At 48.2% G+C, this 18717-nt stretch overlaps 2 protein-coding genes across 2 annotated transcripts in view; both read left to right on the forward strand.

Moving 5' to 3' along the window:
- LOC147722268 (uncharacterized) overlaps nt 1–18717 on the forward strand; it is an 83672-nt gene that overhangs the window by 28965 nt on the left and 35990 nt on the right. The gene's annotated exons all lie outside the window — the stretch shown is intronic.
- Nucleotides 1–18717, forward strand: part of MLH1 (mutL homolog 1) — a 373421-nt gene that overhangs the window by 17805 nt on the left and 336899 nt on the right. The window contains exon 2 of the mRNA XM_086967291.1: nt 12628–12718. Within this exon, the coding sequence (XP_086823417.1) occupies nt 12628–12718 (91 nt within the window). The remainder of the gene's footprint in view (nt 1–12627; nt 12719–18717) is intronic.

The following is an 18717-nucleotide window of genomic DNA, read 5'->3' on the forward strand; positions in this document are numbered from 1 at the left end:
GTTTCCTAGAACATAAAAAGGAAGTTTGAGAAAAATCTCCACCACAACCTAGATCGTTGAAAGGGTGGGCAAAACAGTTAGGTAAAACCACATAAACAACAACAGTTGTATAACAGTCCCAACGGGTGGGATAATCCTCGCCTCCGTGTCCTTAATAGAATCTAAAATTCTGTATTCTATGGCAGGACCGGAGGCTTCTGATTATGCTGGTTCAAAGCTCACGTTAAAGCTCGTCAATCATAGCATCAGAAACATGAGGAATCGGTTTGTAATAAAACACCTTAAACATTGAATCTGAGGACCAGTCAGCTGCCTTCAGAATGTCCTCCAAGCGGGAACCCAATAGGTAAGCCTTAGAAGCCATCGCACCTCTCACAGTGTGTGCCCCATAAGCAGAGATATCAATGCCGGCTTCCGACATGATCCACCTGACCCATCTGGCTAAAGTAGCAGCAGCGACTGGCTTGAACGGTTTCTGAATAGAGATCAATAACTGCCCCAGAGGATCCGCCCTGTGTACACTAGTACGCTCCTCATAACATTTAAGAGATTGAAGAACACACAGCTTGCCGTTATGAGGAAAGGCAGGATAATCAACTGAACGGGACATGGTCTTAGTACGTCTAGTAATGACAAAGGATACACCTTGGGGTGAAAACATCCTCCCAGCCAAATCCAAAGCTCTGACATCTGAAACCCTCCGACAGGAAATAAGGCACAATAGCATAGTAAGCTTGGCAGAAAGCTGTTTCAGAGACAAATCACCATTATCGGGCCAGGATTCCAACAAATTCAGCACCATATTAACGTCCCACATGGTGGAATACCTGGGCCGAGGAGGGTTGGCCACACTCACGCCTTTAAGCAACTTGCATACCAAGGGATGCATCCCCACAGGTTTACCGTCTATGTGGTCGTGACCAGCAGAAATAGCAGACCTGAAGTTGTTCACCGACCTGTAGGCCAGGCCAGGCCAGAAGTCGCACACTCTGACAAAAAATTCAGTACCTCTGTTATATTTGATCCCACGGGATCCACCTGTTTTGAAAGGCACCAACCCACCCACTTCTTCCACGAAGAAGAGTATCGTTTTCGGGTGGAAGGAGCCCACGCTTGCTGCATAAAGCTGGAAGCCTCTCGTGAAAGGCCTGCAAGGCGTTCATGTCTCCGGAGAGCGTCCATACCATTAGTGACAGCTGGTTCTGCAGGACCAGAGGGTGGCACGTCCCCACTGGGTCCTGCAGAAGCGTTGGGAAGACTGGGAGCCGGAAGGGAAGGTCTATAGACAATTCCAACAGTGTGGGAAACCACGACTGAGTCGACCAATAAGGCGTTACTAGCACCACCGTCGCTTCCTGTCGGCGCAGCAATGCCGCTACTCTCGGGATCAGTGCAAACGGTGGAAACGCATAATTCCTCTGTTGTCCCCAATGATGAAGGAACGCGTCCGTCCCGAGGGCCATTGGGTCCGGTCTCCAACTGTAAAACAGGGGAAGATGGGCATTGAGGCGCGAGGCAAACAGGTCGATCCGACACGGGCCTCGTAGCGACATGATCCGGGAAAACAGCGATGGATGAAGCCTCCAATCGCTGGAGTCCCGGAGAAATCGGGAATGCCAATCCGCTACTTGATTGAGTTTCCCGGGAAGGTATTCCGCCACCACGGAGATCTTGTGATCCAGGCAGAAGTGCCAGAATTCCTTCGCAATGTGCACCAGCATCTGGGACCTCGTCCCGCCCAATCGATTGATGTATCGCACCGCGGAGACATTGTCCATCCGAAGGAGGATACAACAATTGCTCTTCAGCGGTGAGATAGACCTGATGGCAAAAGACCCTGCTAGAAGCTCTAGACAATTGATGTGAAGTGATAGTTCGTCTGCAGACCAACGTCCTCCTGTGGCAAACTCGCCGCAGCGAGCGCCCCAGCCCCACTGGCTGGCATCGGATTCCACCACTACATCCGGGGCTGTGCCGAATATAGCTCGGCCGTTCCAGGCTGACATGTGGTCCAACCACCACTGAAGCTCCTCCCTGGAATCGGAGGAGAGAGGGATCAAATGATCGTAGTGAAAGTTTCTCTGTAGGTAGAAGATCTTGAGCCTCTGCAGGGCTCTGTAATGCAAAGGTCCGGGAAAAATGGCCTGAATCGACGAGGCCAGAAGGCCCACAATCCGTGCCAGAACCCTCAAAGAAATCTTCTCTTTGGCAAGGGTAGCTGTGATTTCTCTCTTGATCGACCTGATCTTCGGCAGAGGAAGGAGAAGCTGGGCCGAGACCGAGTCTATCAGGAAACCTAGGAATTCCATCTGCCGATCGGTATCAGCACCGATTTCTTGGTGTTGATCACGAATCCCAGATTCTGCAATAAGGACGTCGTCCACTCCAAATGCGTGAGAAGGAGGGACCGGTCCTGTGCCAGGATCAGCATATCGTCTAGATAGACAATCAACCGAACTCCCATCTCCCGGAGGCGGGAGACCACCGGCTTGAGTAGTTTGGTGAACACCCAAGGGGCCGAGGACAGCCCAAAAGGAAGTACCTCGTAACGAAACCAACGCCCTTTCCAGGGGAACTGCAAAAACTTTTGATGTGATGGGCAGACTGGGACCGTCAAGTAGGCATCTTTCAGGTCCAGTCTGACCATCCAGTCGTTCTCCAAGAGAAGGTCTCGCAAAAGATGGATGCCCTCCATCTTGAAGTGTCGATATGTGACAAAGGGGTTGAAATCCCTCAAGTTTAACACGAGGTGCTGACCGCCTCCTTTCTTTTGAACAAGAAAGACGTTGCTGCAGAAGCCTTCCGGCAGGAAGGGTCCTGCAGCAATGGCCTGTTTTGGCAAAAGCTCGTCTAGTTCTGTGTCTATAAAACTCTGTTCGAGATGGGAAAAAAGGAGAGGGTGGGGGGAAAGGGCTGAAAATGCAAGACACCATCTCTATCTCGTAACCCTGGACGGTCCGAAGGACCCACACATCTGAAGTGAGAGCTGCCCAATTCTGGACAAAATGGCGCAATCTTCCCCCTAACGGAAGTAAAGGAAGAGAGAGACTTACCGGAAGATTGGTTATCGAAGTTTTTGTAGCCTCGATTGATTCCCTTGTTGTAGCGGCCCCTGAAGCCGCGTGATTGGGATGGGTAAAATCCGGCTTGATCCGGTTCTTGAGTTTACCCTCTACCCCGTCTAGGGGCGTAGCCTCTTTGAGGACTGGGATTTGAGTAGCGGCCGGTCGAGCGTCCTCTGCCACGCCCGGCCCTACCAGAGACCTGCAGAACACGTTTCAGCGATGCCTGAGACTTGTCCAAAGAAGCAAAGGTGTTCACAAATTTTGCAATATCCTTAACGAAATTATCCCCAAACAACTGTCCTTCCGCCAAAGGACCCAGCTCCGAGGAAGCCAATTCCACCAGTTGGGAGTCGATCCGGAGAAGGACGGACTTCCGCCGTTCCGAGGCAAGGGCGCAATTCGCGTTGCCCAGCATACAAATGGCCCTCTGAGCCCAACCCTTCCAAAACCTCAGGGTGTATGGCGGCACCAGTCTCTTGCGCCTGCAGGGCCAATTCCAGGATCTTGGCCAACGGGCCCGAAAGGTCGAGGACCTTATCTTGGCACGCTCTGAGCGCGCGATCAATCCCTTTCTTCGGGTCCTTTTTGTACTTTTTTAGAAAAGTGGTCATGGAAGGGTCTATGTCCGGAGTGAGAGCCACTTTGTGGGGCGAATCGGAACGCAGGCATTCAGATTTCAGGCGGGCACGAACCTCCTTGTCGAACCCCTTGCGGATATGAGTCTCCAGATAGGTCGCCACCGCCGGAGGGGGAACCCAGTCGGATGATCTGGGGTGGACAATGTCCGTCGGATCAAATAAAAAAGGAGTGGGAATGACCGGGGAAGCGTGTTTACGTTTTTTAGTGCGTTTGCGCGGAGCGGCATCCGAGGAATCAGTATCTGTGCCAGTATCCGTCCTTGTGATAACCAGGGGGGAAGTGGAGGGAGGGGTAACAGGCTTGTCTTGGGATCGAGACTCCTGGGACTTATAAAGTTTGTCGTAAGACTGGGCATGCGGCCAGGAAAGGTCAAGAGCCGCCTTCTTCGGTGAAGGGGGGTGAAGGGGATCTTTGCCCGGAACGGGCATCGGCTTACCCGGGACCAGCAGATCGAACTTCTTGGCCAGAGGGGAGAGGGCCGAGGAAAGGGCTTTATCCAATTTGGCATCGAGTTTTTTGTCTATGATCTCCTCCATGGAGTCCCCTTCATAGAATTCCTGCTGTCCCTGAAAACCATACGCAGCATCCTCCTCTTCACAGTACTCAGTGTCTGCCATCGCAATCAGGAATCCGAAATTCGAACTCTAGTCCCCAGCGGGAAGCAAAGACCAGCCCGAGCAAGGGCGTCGAGGGTGGGGGGTGCCAGGCGCAGGAGCCGGAAATACCAGGGAAAAAACAAGAGCAAGGCCAAGTCCCACTCTAGGACTAATGGAGGAAAAATGGTGTCGCCTGAACCAATATAAGCTGCCCAAAAGCACAGAAATCGCCCACGGCTCCAGGCCCTAGCTGCGTCGATCCCCACTTCAGCCGGGGGCAGAGCGTCGTTCTGGCACCTGCGAGAACTGCGCGTGCCAACACGGCATGCGCGGGCTCCCTGAGACGTGCGTAAGGCCTCAACGGCACCTACGTACGCTCGTCCCCGAGGTGGGTGCTAACCCCTCACTAGTGCGGCTAGCCGAAGCTTGCGCCGCGGGCAGCGACGACTGGAAGTCGAGGGAAGGGATCGGACGGGCCTAGGTGCGCAACACGCGCCACCACGGGGAAGCGGGGAACGGAGCGAAGCTCCGGCCCCAATCGAAGAGCAAAGCGGACAATGTATGAATAAACAGTGCCAAGAAAGCGCAAAGCGATCAATCAAACTATGCCATATACATGAATAATAAGAAACAACAGTCAATGGCATCAACCAATGTACAGGCATCAAGCACAAGTAATAGAGCTAACATGAAAGAAAAGAGCACTTATCTGGGCTGCGGAGCAGCAAAGAAAGAGGAGGCCGGACTAGTGTCTCCAGGATTTATAGACATGATACCTTTGTGATTGGTTGTTGTAAGAGAGGCGTGGTTCAAAGCCTCATGAGAAATGTTTATTTTTTACACGTGTACTTTCATTTTCATTGGCTGCTGTTGTTGCAGTAAAGAAATGAGAAAGCATAATCGTCGCCTCCGTGTCCTTAATAGAATCTAAAATTCTTGTCGCGATAGCTAGAAAATTTTGTATTCATATGCACCGTTGTTTAAACACTGAGTAGTACACTGCACCAAGCCAGCATTCGGGTAGAAACAACGAGGAGGAGAGTAAAGCCAAATTTAGAACTGGCATGTCAGAATACAAAGCTAAATTGACTCATAAAATGAGCCTACTATTGCAATACAATCTTATTTTTTACATGTGTACTTTCTTTATCATTGGCTGCTGTTGTTGCAGTAAAGAAATGAGAAAGCATAATCAGAAGCCTCCGGTCCTGCCATAGAATCACTATTTTGCATTAACCAATGAGAGAATTCCTTCTCTGTTCGTGCTACTGCATCTCTCATGATAGGTAAGGGTTGCTGAGGACTAGATAACAAGGCCTCTGTATTAATTTGGCACACCTTATGTATGGATTTTATTTCCTATTTATTTTTCGATATTGAGCACTTATGGTAATACCAAAGTGAAGCAGAAAGTGTTCAAACCAAATGCATGGTTTTATATTTATGTTTAGTAAGTCCACAATTGTTTGTCCAAATGAGTTTCAATAAGTGTCCTTATGTTGTGCATCACTAGTTATGTTGATGGAGGTTTAAAGAAACCATTAATTCAACAAATTTGCGGTCTTCGGTCTCACTCAACCCAGCTTGAAAGAGGTTGCCTCACTCTCTGTGCTTGCTATCTCTGTGACCTCTGTATTGTGAATAGTGTGCAGCAGGGCACCACAAGATTATCCTGGGTTGCCTAGTTTTACACATGTTTTTAAAATTTTGTTTAAAAAGTTGAAAGTCAAGCATCATTTATTCTTTAGTTATTTGTTAATTAATTGATGTATATCCATATGCTATTGTTTGTTTCAATAATTCACGTTCAAGTACTGTGTACCTAAAATTAAACAAATACTTAAAGTAACCTGGAACATTTTGTAGCAAGGCGTTCTTTGGTTTAGGCACTATTAACTCGTATGCGTCACTCTAGCAGTTTGTGTATTATTGAGTTACTTGTAAGTGGTACTCGATATTCCAATATTAGTGGGTTGTAACCTGTTCCCGTGTTGAGATTTGTGTTAAAAAAATTATTAAGAGAAAAAAACAGAACATGGAAACTTTAAATACATAATTGATGCAAACACAGCTGAAAGTGACATCCTCTGATGAACAACTGTTTTTGTTTCGGTCAGTTACAGGTGTATAATTATTTTCCTTCTCTGTACTGAGAAGACATACCGGTGAATCCCTTAATGGCGAGGTCCATAGTTAAGATATTTTAGTGTCCATCTATATATATTTCGTTTAACTTTATTTAGGTTTAGGCATGTGTCCCAAGTGGAACAATACAAACATTTAGCAAAAAAACGAATCACTGTTGCTTTTCAAGTTTCGTTAGCATATGAAACAGTATACAGATGGCATTACAAAGATGCTCTACTGCAGTTAGTGTTAAATAAATATATGTAGTGTGCAATGCCCCTAGAGGAATAGAGGGTGTCTTAGTGATAGTATAATTTCACACTCTAGGCCGCTTCACAGTACGTCATTCTCAGGTGGTAATCCATAACCTGCTGATAACAACAAAACAATTTATCATGAACCCACTTCATCAGCATTCAACATAATCCGTCAATCTAGTATATCTGACCCTTCCTTAGGGGCTTTCCTGACGGCTTTTAAGTGAATGCCCTCTGCTGTTGCCCATTCCTGCATATCAGACTTCCATTTATCTATTCTGGGACCTCCCATTGTAGCCCTCGTATGGCAATTCAGTGCTTAGCCAACACCAGTCCCGGGCACGCAAATCTAAGTTGAATACCCTTATTTTTCCCTTTCGGAATCACATTCCGATATGTTATGCGCATTATTAAACACACTGCTACCTATTCTGGTGCCCTGGTGCTAAGAAACGGAGCTAGTGTAATATAAGCAAACCTACTCTTCATAAAGTCAGGTCTACAAGGCTTTCCTAAATTGCAACAAAACTTGCATCTTGCATAAAGTAACGAAGCGAAGAAGCAGGGTCCGTAAGTGTAAGCTGTATGTCATCTGCAAAAAGAGATGCCTTGTGTTCAATGCCACTAAATGTAATGCCTCTTATTTCGTCATTGGACCGAAGCTTGGCCGCTAGGGGTTCAATACGGAGGGCGAATAAAAGGGGGGATAGCGGACACCACTGTTGGGTACCTCTACTAAGGGCAAAGGAAAGGGAAGGACATCCGTTGACCATGACCTGTGAGTTTCGAAACAGGTAGTTTGCCTTAACCATATTGAGGAATAGATCCCCCAAAACCAAATTTCCGCATTGTTAAAAAGAGGAATTCCCAGTCCACCCTGTCGAAGACCTTCTCCGCATCCAGGCCCACTAGAAATGCAGGAATCTTAATTTTGTATACTTTCTCAATCAAACGAATGGTGCGCCTGATGTTTTCATATGTTTGCCTACCTTTTATAAAACCTGATTGATCAGGGTGTATTAAGTCTGGCATCAGGTTTTCGAGTGTCGCTGCTAAGATCGCGGAGTGAAGCTTTGCGTCCAGGTTAAAAAGAGCTGTAGGTCTGTATGAACCACAGAGTTGAGGATCCTTTCCAGGTTTGGTGATTCCAGTTATTACTGCATCAGCCATAGAGCCAGAAACTTGTGCTTCTTTTGCTATTGCCTGAAATAGAGTTGTGAGGTGAGGGACTAGCCCAGATGAAAAACATTTTAAAAATTGTGCCGTGAGGCCATCGGGCCCAGGGGCTTCATGTAGTTTCAGTCTGGAGATTGCGTCCCGTACCTCTTTTTGAGTAATAAGGGAGTCCAGAGAGTCAGCTGTCGTGTGGGGAAGTTGCAGTAGCGCCACAGAGTCATTGTTGTTGTAGGGTCGTTCCGGGAGAAGTGCCTTGATAAAGCTGCCTAGAGAAATCTCCAAAAATATTGGCTTTAGTGGCGTCCATGTGTGTGAGTTGGCCCAAGATACCCCCAATAAATTCACGTTCCCACTTCACTCTTGAGTTTGTGTGCCAAATGCGAACCCACCTTTTTGCCCTTTGCAAAGGATGTCTGACGAAGCTTTAAAAGACTGTATTCCGCTCGATTAGCATCAATGGAACGTAGTTTGCCCCGGAGTGCGGTGAGTTGTCTCTGTAGCGCACGTGTCAGTGTGGCTTTGTGAGCCCTTTCATCTATCTCTAACTCCCCCCTCAAGAGCTAAGCATTCTCTCGTCCTCTGCTTGTTTAAGGTTGAATTAAGTTGGATGCATTTACCTCGCAGCACCGCCTTGAAGGCATCCCAATTACTCTGCGAGGCAGTGTCTTGGGGATTGTTACGTGTAAAGAAGTCCATGATGGCGGCCCTTAGTTTCCTCCCTCAGGACTGTATCCCGTGTAAGTGCTGATGGAAAATACCACTTGGGAGGTCCAGTTTTAGGACCGTTCCAGGCCAAGCTGATAGTAATCAGCCTATAATCTGAAACTGAGATCGGCAGAATCTGTGCTGCCCAGAGCGGCCCCAGCAATGACTGGCTAACGAAAATATAATCAATCCTCAAGTAAGACTGATGAAGGTGTGAATAATGTGTATAATCTTTAGTGGTGGGGTGTAGGGAACGCCAGGAATCGCACAGGCCGAGTGCAAGCATTTTCTGTTTAACCCCTTTGGAAAAGGTGTTGGTAGAGGCCCTGTTAGCGCTTGAACTGTCCACTGTCTCATGCCAAGTTAAGTTGAAGTGACCCAATAGTAATATGGGTCCTTCTGCAAAACCACCTATCAAGTCAAGAGCGTTGGAATGTGGACTGATCAGAGTTGGAGGCGTATAATGATATTAATGTGCAAAGTGTGCCTTTTAGCCGCCCCTTAACCATTAGTAATCTTCCTTCCCGGTCTGTTTTATCGGCTTCGGGTTGAAACTTCGTTGTGCTATGGAAGAGCAGAGCAACTCAATTGTGTTTAGTGGTAGTAGAGGATTTATAAATCGGGGGGTATGCCCTATGTCGGAGCCTAGTGACTTCAGATCTTTTGAGGTGTTTCTCTTCGAGTGCCACTACATCAAATTTCGGTCCGTGAGGTATTTCCATATTTTCTGAGGGAAATTCAATCCCTTAACGTTCCAGGAAGCTACTTTAACCATCAAGGAGCATGTCCTCGCCTTTCCTCCGGTGGACCACAGCCCCCTTAACTGCATAGTCGTTGCACTCCCATTGAGATGTGGACTTCTCCGCCCCAGATTGCGATGCACCCAACCGCTACCCCAGCTTTGCTACTGAGTGCAATGCGACTTAAAAGAATAAACATAAATCCCCAACCCTATAAAACCCCAAAAATCATTTTCAGGACCCCTCCCCCTGCCCAAATCAACCCCCCACCCCCCCCCACCCTCACCAAAAACTAAAGGCCGGAGGACCAATGGGTCCTCGGCTCATGCTTCCTACAAGGAAAAAAGGAAGAATTGTGGGTAGCACGGGCAAGGCCCGCACCCCAGATTGCCAGTCCATATTGTCTAGTGAGCATTACGCTAAGAAACAGAAAAATAAAAACCTCAGTCTCCATAGAGATCGGGATACTCTTCATGCACTCCCACTCCGGCCCCGTCAGCACCAGGATCTCGTACATGTGTTGCACCGTTGACTCCTGGGAAAGTAACCAGAACCGAAGTCTCAGGGGCTGCGACAGTGAGAAGTAGGTGAACCCCCCCCCCCCCCCAAGTGGGACAGTTACGTTTCAGCGGGATTTTGTGACCGTGTGCCAAGGTCTGGAGCTTCTCCTGGGCATATCCACCTCTGCCGAGGCGCTTGTTGTGGATGACTCTTCCGGTGGAGGGAGGCCTAAGATGCGAATGCCGTCAGAGATTTCAGTCACGTGGTGTATGTATATGTATGTATATGTATGTATAGGCATTTATATAGCGCACTACTTACCCGTAGGATCCCAAGGCGCTTCGACCGCTGCGAAACCCTTCCTGGCTTCCCTGAGAGATGGTCCCTTAATGGGTATCTCCAGGGTGAGACCAGGCATCCCCGGCGGTCTGGTGGGGCCGTTAGTGAAGATGAGGCAAGCTAATGCCCAGAGTGTGATCGCTGATCAGAGTGTGCACCGAGGCGAGAGAATTATCGAGTCCGCTGACCCTGGTCCAGAAACCTGCCGCGCCGGGAATCGAACCCTGGTCCCGGGCCGTCCTCTGCTCTCGGGTCTGCCGCCTCTAACCGGTGAGCCACACTACGTCACCAACGTGACTTGTTACGGTACTCAAAAGCAAGGCCTAAAGGAAATATTCAGCGGTAGCTAATGTTTTACTCCTGTAGTTAGGTGGTGATCGTTCTTAACGATGGGCCAAGGTTGCGGGGGCCAGGTCTGGGTAGAGGATACATCTGTGGTCCTGAAAGGAAAATTCTTTCTTCTTTCTTGCAGCAGACAAGACAGTGAAATTTGTTTTAAAAGAATGTAATTTGACCAGAACATCTCTCGGACGTTTGTGGCTGTCTGTAGATTACCCACCTAATGGACCCTGTCCAGCTTGAGTTTCAATTGTTGTGGGTCTAAGAGCTCTGCAAAAAGGTCAGACACTAATGCCTCTAGATCAGGTCCCTCCGCCCCCCTCCAGATCTCAGATTTGTATGTTCTCCCGCTGGGTTCTATTCTCCAAGTCATCTGCTTTCAGCATCACTTGCTGGAGCTGGGCTTGAAGTGCTTGTTGAGAGTCTAGAATGTTGGCAGTAGTCGTCGCCAGATCCTGCGCCTGTTCCTCAACCTCCAGCAATCTGGTCCGACAGGGGTGTGGAATTAAAAAAAAAATGTACTTGTCCAGTGAACAAAATTGTGCGGAAAACTACTTGTCCTGCAAAGAAATCTACTTGTCTAACTTATTTCCTAGATCAATTAAACTGACCGCCAAAAGAGTACATTTGGTCTTGGAGAGTGCATTTTAGACATCCTAGTGCTGAAGCATTTGGAGAACAATGTCAACAAAGAGGGAGCATACAGGAATCAGAAATTACAATTTACCTGGTGTATGCTATACTGGTAAATCAATATTACATATTAACATTACGTATGTTTTTGTACAAGACATTTACAGTGAATATAAAAGATTGTCACAAATCAGCAAGAACTAAACCTTGCATTTTTTTAATAAAGCACACTGTGGTACAAGCATCCAGGGAGAACCATGAATAATGTGACTGGCACGACAAATCTAGCAACAAAAGAACTTGGGGGCCTGATGACAAAAGCCAGAAGAATTAACTTGTTTGTTTTCAAAATGTTTCCCATCCTTTCAGATGGAGGCTTAAGAGTACTCTAGCAAATTGTGGGGGCATTTTGAAAGGGCTTGGGGGCAGACACAGAGGATTTTGACCAGAAACAATAACTTATGAATAGTTTTTACTTTGTGCTATCAGGATGTGCTCAACCATCATTTTGTCCCGGTAAGCCAACTCACAAGTCTGCAGATAGATAGAAAGGAATGATAGGTTATGGAATAGGGTCAAAAATCAATGACAACTTAAAGAAAGGATGACATAGTTTGGTGTTAAAAAGACAACATAAAAAGTCAGAGGGAGATGGGAAGAGTGGAGATTTAAGGACATGTGCAAAAGAAGAAAGAAGAAAAGAAAAATAGGATGAAAAGGATGAACTTACAGTAAACATGACAGTCACCTTGGTCCTGCGGTTAATATGGAGGTGGCTGCTCCAGTATTCAGCCTCCAAAAATGTATAATGTTCCCAGTATGTGATTAATACTTCACAAATCCGTAGGTGTCTCCCTCAGGACAGCAGCCAGAGAACAAGTCAATAGTGACAAGTGAGATTGAGCGATTGAAAGATAATAAGCATGTGCAACCATATTTGGGATTTCCTTCCGTTTCCAAATCTCTAGGTTCCTACTCTTCAGATGGTACTTGTGCAGCCACTTCCATGCGAGTTGAGTGCCAACGGATGTCCTAAGGACCTTTTATAACAACATGCAGCCCTTCACTGTGTTAGAGAGGTGTTGCTTCATGGCCTAGCTAAACCTTCTAAGCAGCCCTAGCTTTGCTGTCCATTTGATGTATTCAAAGTTTGATTCTGTATTGGACCAGTGGCTACTGCTCTCTTTTTGTAACAACATTGTTTATATTGATGTGCATATTGTATGTTTGTGAAGTGATATTTCTATAGCACAAACCTAGCTAATAGGATGTGTTGTCTTCCTCCTGTCAATGAGTGGGAGGAGGAAGACCCAGTAGGAGTCACGAGAATACCTGTAAGTAATCAAGGCATTCATAACACATTTTGCTGGGACTGCTGCATGTTGGGTTAATATTTGATTAATATAGTAGAAAGAATCGGGAGTGTTTGGCAATCAAATAATACAATCTAGAAAAATCGGTGTGTGAAGAAACTAGAAATCTTTTTTTTCTCTTTTTTGTTTAATTGCAGTTTAGATGCAAAATCAACAAGCATTCAAGTAACAGTAAAAGAAGGAGGTTTGAAACTAATTCAAATCCAAGATAACGGCAGTGGAATTCGGGTAAGGCAGTTAACTAAACAGTGTCTTTGGTGAAATACTTATAGCAATTATTTAACTAAGTATTCTGTAAATTTAACTTTTATATTAGGGTTATATTTCACATTTTCTCCCATGTAAATAGCTGCATGTAGTTGGACATAGGTACTGATTCTCTCTTCATTGTGTGTAATTGGCCATAAATATGTTTGATAAATATATATTTCTCTCAATGGCACTTTTAGTACCTCTGTGAATGTGGTGATCTAAAAAAGTGGCTCTGTATATACTGCACCAAAGAAAGGTACAGTGTGTACAGAGTCCAGCAGTCCCCAGAGGTTTGGCAGAGGTTACAGTTAGATATAACCTTACTCTCTAAAGTGGTAGCTTGGTCAAGCAGTAAGGCAGTATCAGAGGACAGTGTTAAGCATTTGATGTACACACTCAGTCAGCAAATGGTCTGACACACTCAAGAACTGAACTCTAGGCCAATTGCTTTGTATATAAAAATATATTGTTGTTTTATTTTAGAACCACACGTTGGTATAAAAATACTTTCTCAATAAGATGCTACAGTGTAATACTTTCAGTGAGCAATAGACTTTTGAATGCAATAGATACAGGGGTTGCAATATGCAACACAATCTTAACACAATTATAACATTGAGCTCAATAGGAATTTTAAGCAAACTGTAATAACATTTACTTTACAACATTTTTCTTACTCAAGGCTGGATCCTAGATTCAGCCCTGGTGCATCTCCTGAAAACAGTTGAAGGAAATCGTTTTTGTTGTACAGGCGATTTTTAAGGAATTTTTATTGGTTAAAAAAATCGACACACATGGAACTTCTGGTAAAAACCAGCCACTGTTATCCTATGGAGTAAAATTAGGTTATCGGAAAATCACAGTTATAATCACTTTTTCGGGTCAGTACTGGGTACCTAAATCCAGCACTGGATCTCTCCTGGTAACAGGTGAGTAATTTCGTTTTCGTTGATCTGATAATTTTTTGTGAATATTTTAAAGTTTCAAAACTCGACACATTGACGTTATGCTATGGAGAAAATTTAAGTTATCGGCATTCAGGTAATTACTCGACTGGCAGATTTAAGGTCCTGGGGCAAGACTCGGGGGCTCCCAGGTTCAGGTTGATACAGTAGTTACACCCTCAGCGGCACAGGGGCAGCCGGGTGCAGAGAGAGTAGGCCCAATGTTAGCCTATGGCGGGTAGGGGGCCTTTGGTTGGTCACTGCTAGCAGGCAAGCCACACGGCTGTGAGAGCGAAGCTCCTGGTCACTTACTCGGGGCAAGTGGGGAAGTTGAAAAGAACAGTTGGTGCACATCTATTGGCACTGGGGCGGCTGGGTGCAGGGTGCTTTTGTGCCGTCGGGCGCCCATTGGATTTCAATGGGAAAGCTGCAAGATGAACAAAGGCTGCAGGCTCAGGGACGGATATTCTTCAGGTGCGACGACCACTTCGAAAGGTAAGTTGGGAAGCTGTAGGTTGGGTAGACGCCCAGAAGTTGAGCACAGGGGGCTGAGTGGGCCGAGGAGCACCGGGTGCAGGGGTGTCTTTAGGCGTTGGGAAATCTTACCCTCTGCTGATCGTGGTTGGGGGGGGGTCCCTGGTGTTGGGGCTGCAGGCGTCGTCAGGAGCATCGAGGGGGTCCCTTGGTGCTGGTTTCTGGGTCACAGTCGCCGGGGGGACGTCCACATGGTCTTGGTTCACTCGGGCACTGGCCGGGCTCGGTGGGTGCAGTGTGTGCTGGATTCGTGGTTCCTGGCTGGCACCAGAAACTGCAGATGTTTGAGCACAGTCACTGCTTGTGGGAGTCCCAGTCTTTAGTTGAGCAAGGCGGTCAGGTCCTCCAGGGTTTTTGAGGTTGCTGACCACTGGAGACGCTGGGGTTTAGCAGGAGTAGTTTCGAGGGTCGACAGGCCGGTAGGGTTGGGGCCAAGCCAGTTAGTGTTGTCCTCTTGTTAGCAGCTGCACAGCAGGTCTTCTTTTTTCTTGTAGTTTCGGAATTGGGATCTGAGGAAGAAAGGTTCAGGGTGCACCTAAATACTGAATTTAGGGGCGCTACAGGTAGGTAAACGTCAGGGACCAATGGGTCCCTCCCCTGGGGTGGGTACACCCCCTATCCTGCCACTCCCCAGTGGGAGGGGGGCAGGAGTCCTGATTGGGTAGGGCTCCCCATCTTCAAGATGGCGAGAGCCCAGAGTTATGCTTCACCTCGCCTCGCCCACCTGAGGGGGTGGAGTTGGCAGATGCTGGCACACATCCTTTCCTCGCTTCGGTTTTCCTGCTGATCTTCCGGCCAAAGTGGGGGTCAGAAGCAATCGGGCCAGTTGCTGAGTACAGCAAGTGGTCCGGAGAAGCTCACAAAGGCGGAATGCCTTCGAAACTTCCCCAGCCCATCCTGGGGGAGGAGGCCTAGCACCTCGCCCCAAGATGTGCATTGTTGCAGGCCCACAAGAGCGAATGGCTCTCGACCCAGGGGTCCAGCAACATGTCTGCTGGGTGGCAGCCTCTCAGTCAGGACGCCGGTTGTGGGTTAGTTTCAGGGGGCAACTCTAAGTTACCCTCTGTCGTGTATTTTTACATTAAATCCCACACTGGCATCAGTGTGGATTTAATGTGCTGAGAAGTTTTTTTAAAAATATTTCTTTTTATTAAACAGTTCAACCAGATCACATCATTGAATCACCAGCAAGCTACTACATTTGGTTCGGCAACATTGCAAAGCATACAGAATATATTACAGTTATTGTACTAATCAGATCAGGGTATATCAGCAGTGACTTCTTCAAACTGGCGAGCAGGCGGGGGACAGATATCGCCTCTGTAACTGTTCCACTCTCCCCACACCTTAATCCACTTTCCTGTTCTTCCCCTAGCTATAAAGACTGCCTTTTCTCTGAACATGCACCAATCCAGATCTTCCTCCCACTTCCTCAATTGTGGTGGTTGACTAGCTCCCCATTGCTGCGTGATGTTACGTTTCGCAACCATATATGCCAATGTTGCCCATTGCTTAGTGTATGCGTTGAGATCAGTGGGCTCCCAGACATTCAATATGCATCTTCGGGCTTCCGGTTGCATATCCACCCCCAAAATCTCATTGTGTGGTGAATGTCTCTCCAATATCGTTGTATCTGCTGACAGCTCCAGAGTATGTGAATGAACGATCCCGACTCCCGACACCCCCTTCTTCACTCATCATTTCCTGCCTGTCCCATTTGAACCAGGCCGGGACCAGTAACCTAGATCCTGTGTAAAATTTTAAGTTGCAATAATCTCAGCCTGGCTTGGATTGCAACTACTCATGGGGAGAAGACCGCCTCTTTCCATTCTTAATCGATTTCAAGACCATCCCAGGTCGATTTCCCTCTGAGGACCAGTAATGGATCCTCCATGTTGTTTATCAATTTCCTGTATATTAGGGATGTGGTCTTCTCTGGGAGTTGCCCATCGAGGACACTGTCCTCCAGGGGGGAGGCTTCCGGGAGTGTTATGCCGCTTAGAATATGAGTGAGTAGGGCGTGTCGGATTTGAATGTAACGGTAATGCTCCGTGTCTGCCAATTGGTATTGAGCTTTGAGTGGCGCAAATGATTGCACTGTTCCTGCCCCCAGATGTCTTTTATTCGGGAGATCCCTATAAGATCCCATTTATCGAAACCCTTTGAATTCCAGAGGTTTCCCAGTTCCTCCGAGCTCCACAGTGGTGTGGCAAGCGTGATTTTGCTATACCATTTGGGGTGTTTGTTGACGGCATGCAATACTTGGACGGCGTGTTCTGTAGGTCCCGTCAGTGAGTATCTACTGGGCTTAGCGTATAACCAATCCAATCAGAAATGTGTATAGCGCGCTACTCACCCAGAGGGTCTCAAGGCGCTTAGGGAAGAGGAGTTCGCTACTGATCGAATAACCAGGTCTTGAGTTGCTTCCTGTAGGAGAGGTGGTTCTGGGTACGACGGAGGTGGGTGGGGAGGGAATTCCAGGTCTTGGCCGCCAGGTAGGAGAAGGATCTTCCCCCCCATGGTGGCTCTTCGGATGCGTGGAATCGCGGCTAGGGCTTGGTTGGAAGATCGCAGTTGGCGGGTGGGGGTGTAGAAGGTCAGGCAGTTGTTAAGGTATCTGGGTCCTAGGTCGTGGAGGGCCTTGTGTGCGTGAGTGAGGAGACGGAACGTGATTCTCTTGCTGACGGGGAGCCAGTTCAGGTCTCTCAGGTGTCCGGGTATGTGGTTGTGTCGAGGTATGTCCAGGATGAGTCGTGCGGAGGAGTTCTGAATGCGTTGAAGTCTTTTCTGCAGTTTGGCTGTGGTTCCGGTGTAGAGGGTGTTTCCGTAGTCCAGTCGGCTGGTGACAAGTGCTTGGGTGACCGTCTTCTTTGTTTCGATGGGGATCCATCTGAAGATCTTCCGGAGCATGCGTAGGATGTTAAAACAAGATGATGAGACGGCGTTGACTTGTTTGGTCATCGAGAGGGAGGAGTCTAGGATGAAGCCCAGGTTGTGTGCATGGTCCGTTGGTTTGGGTGCGCTGCCCTGGGCCGGTGGCCACCAGGAGTCGTCTCAGGCAGAGGGGGATGATCCCAGGATGAGGACTTCCGTCTTGTCTGAGTTCAGTTTTAGGCGGCTGTTCTTCATCCACTCGGCTACTTCTTTCATCCCTACGTGTAGGTTGGGTCTTTGGTGAGGGAGAGGATCAACTGGGTGTCGTCGGTGTAGGAGATGATGTTGAGGTTGTGTTGTCGTGCGATGGACGCGAGGGGGCTCATGTAGACGTTGAAGAGGGTGGGGCTGAGCGATGATCCTTGTGGTACGCCGCAGATGACTTAGGTGGCCTCTGATCTGAACTAGGGGAGGCGGACTCTCTCTGTTCTTCCGGCGAGGAACGAGATGATCCACTCCAATGCTTTATCTTGTATCGCAACGTTGTTGAGGCGTTGTACTAGGGTGCGGTGGCAGACCATGTCGAACGCTGCGGAGAGGTCCAGGAGGATGAGGGCCGCTGTTTCCCCATTGTCGAGCAGGGTTTGGATGTCGTCTGTGGCTGCGATGAGGGCGGTTTCGGTGCTGTGGTTGGCTCGGAAGCCGGACTGTGAGGGGTCGAGGGAACCGTTAGACTCGAGGAAGGCGGCGAGCTGACTGACGGTCTTCTCTATGACTTTTGCGGGGAATGGGAGGAGCAAGATGGGGCGATAGTTCTTAAGTTCAGTGGGGTCTGCTGAAGGTTTCTTCAGGATGGCGCTGAGCTCGGCATGCTTCCAGCTTTCCGGGAAGGTAGCAGTGTTGAAGGAGCAGTTGATGATGTCCCGGAGTTGGGGTGCGATGACGGAGTCGGCCTTGTTGAAGATCTGGTGGGGGCATGGGTCGGTTGGCGATCCGGAGTGGATGGTGTTCATCGTGCGGATGGTGTCTTCGGTGCTGATCGGGGTCCAGGCGCGGAGGGTGGTGGTGGGAGGTTTCGGTTCTGTGGTTGGGGGAGTGGTCTGATCGCCGAAGCTGTTGTGTATGTCTGCGATCTTGCTGTGGAAGAACGAGGCGAGGGAGTCGCAGAGGTCGTGTGAGGGAGTGATGTTGTTGTTGCCGGAGCTGGGGTTGGTGAGCTCTTTGACGATGCTGAAGAGTTCCTTGCTGTTGTGGGCATTGTTGTCTAGTCGATCCTTGAATGCTGATTTCTTGGTGGTGCGGATCAATTGGTACTGTTTGCGGGTGGCGTGCTTGAGAGCGGTCATGTTGTCTGTGGTTGGGTTTCTCGAGGGTTCGGCAGTTCTTCTTGGAGTTCTTGAGGTTGTCGTTGAACCAGGAGGCTTTTTTGCTTCCTGGCTTGTTGGGGCGGTTTTGCAGGGGTGCTAGGTCGTCAGCGCAGTTGGTGATCCACTGTGCGAGGTTGTTGGCTGCTTGATTGGGGTTCGTTGATCTGGCAGGAGGGTTCTGGTTCAGTGATGTGGTGAGCTGGTCGGTGGTAATTTTGTTCCAGGAGGGGACCTGTTGTGGGTGGTGGTGGGTCGT

This window comes from Lissotriton vulgaris, chromosome 4_1, assembly GCF_964263255.1.
Source record: "Lissotriton vulgaris chromosome 4_1, aLisVul1.2, whole genome shotgun sequence".
Classification (NCBI taxonomy): domain Eukaryota; kingdom Metazoa; phylum Chordata; class Amphibia; order Caudata; family Salamandridae; genus Lissotriton; species Lissotriton vulgaris.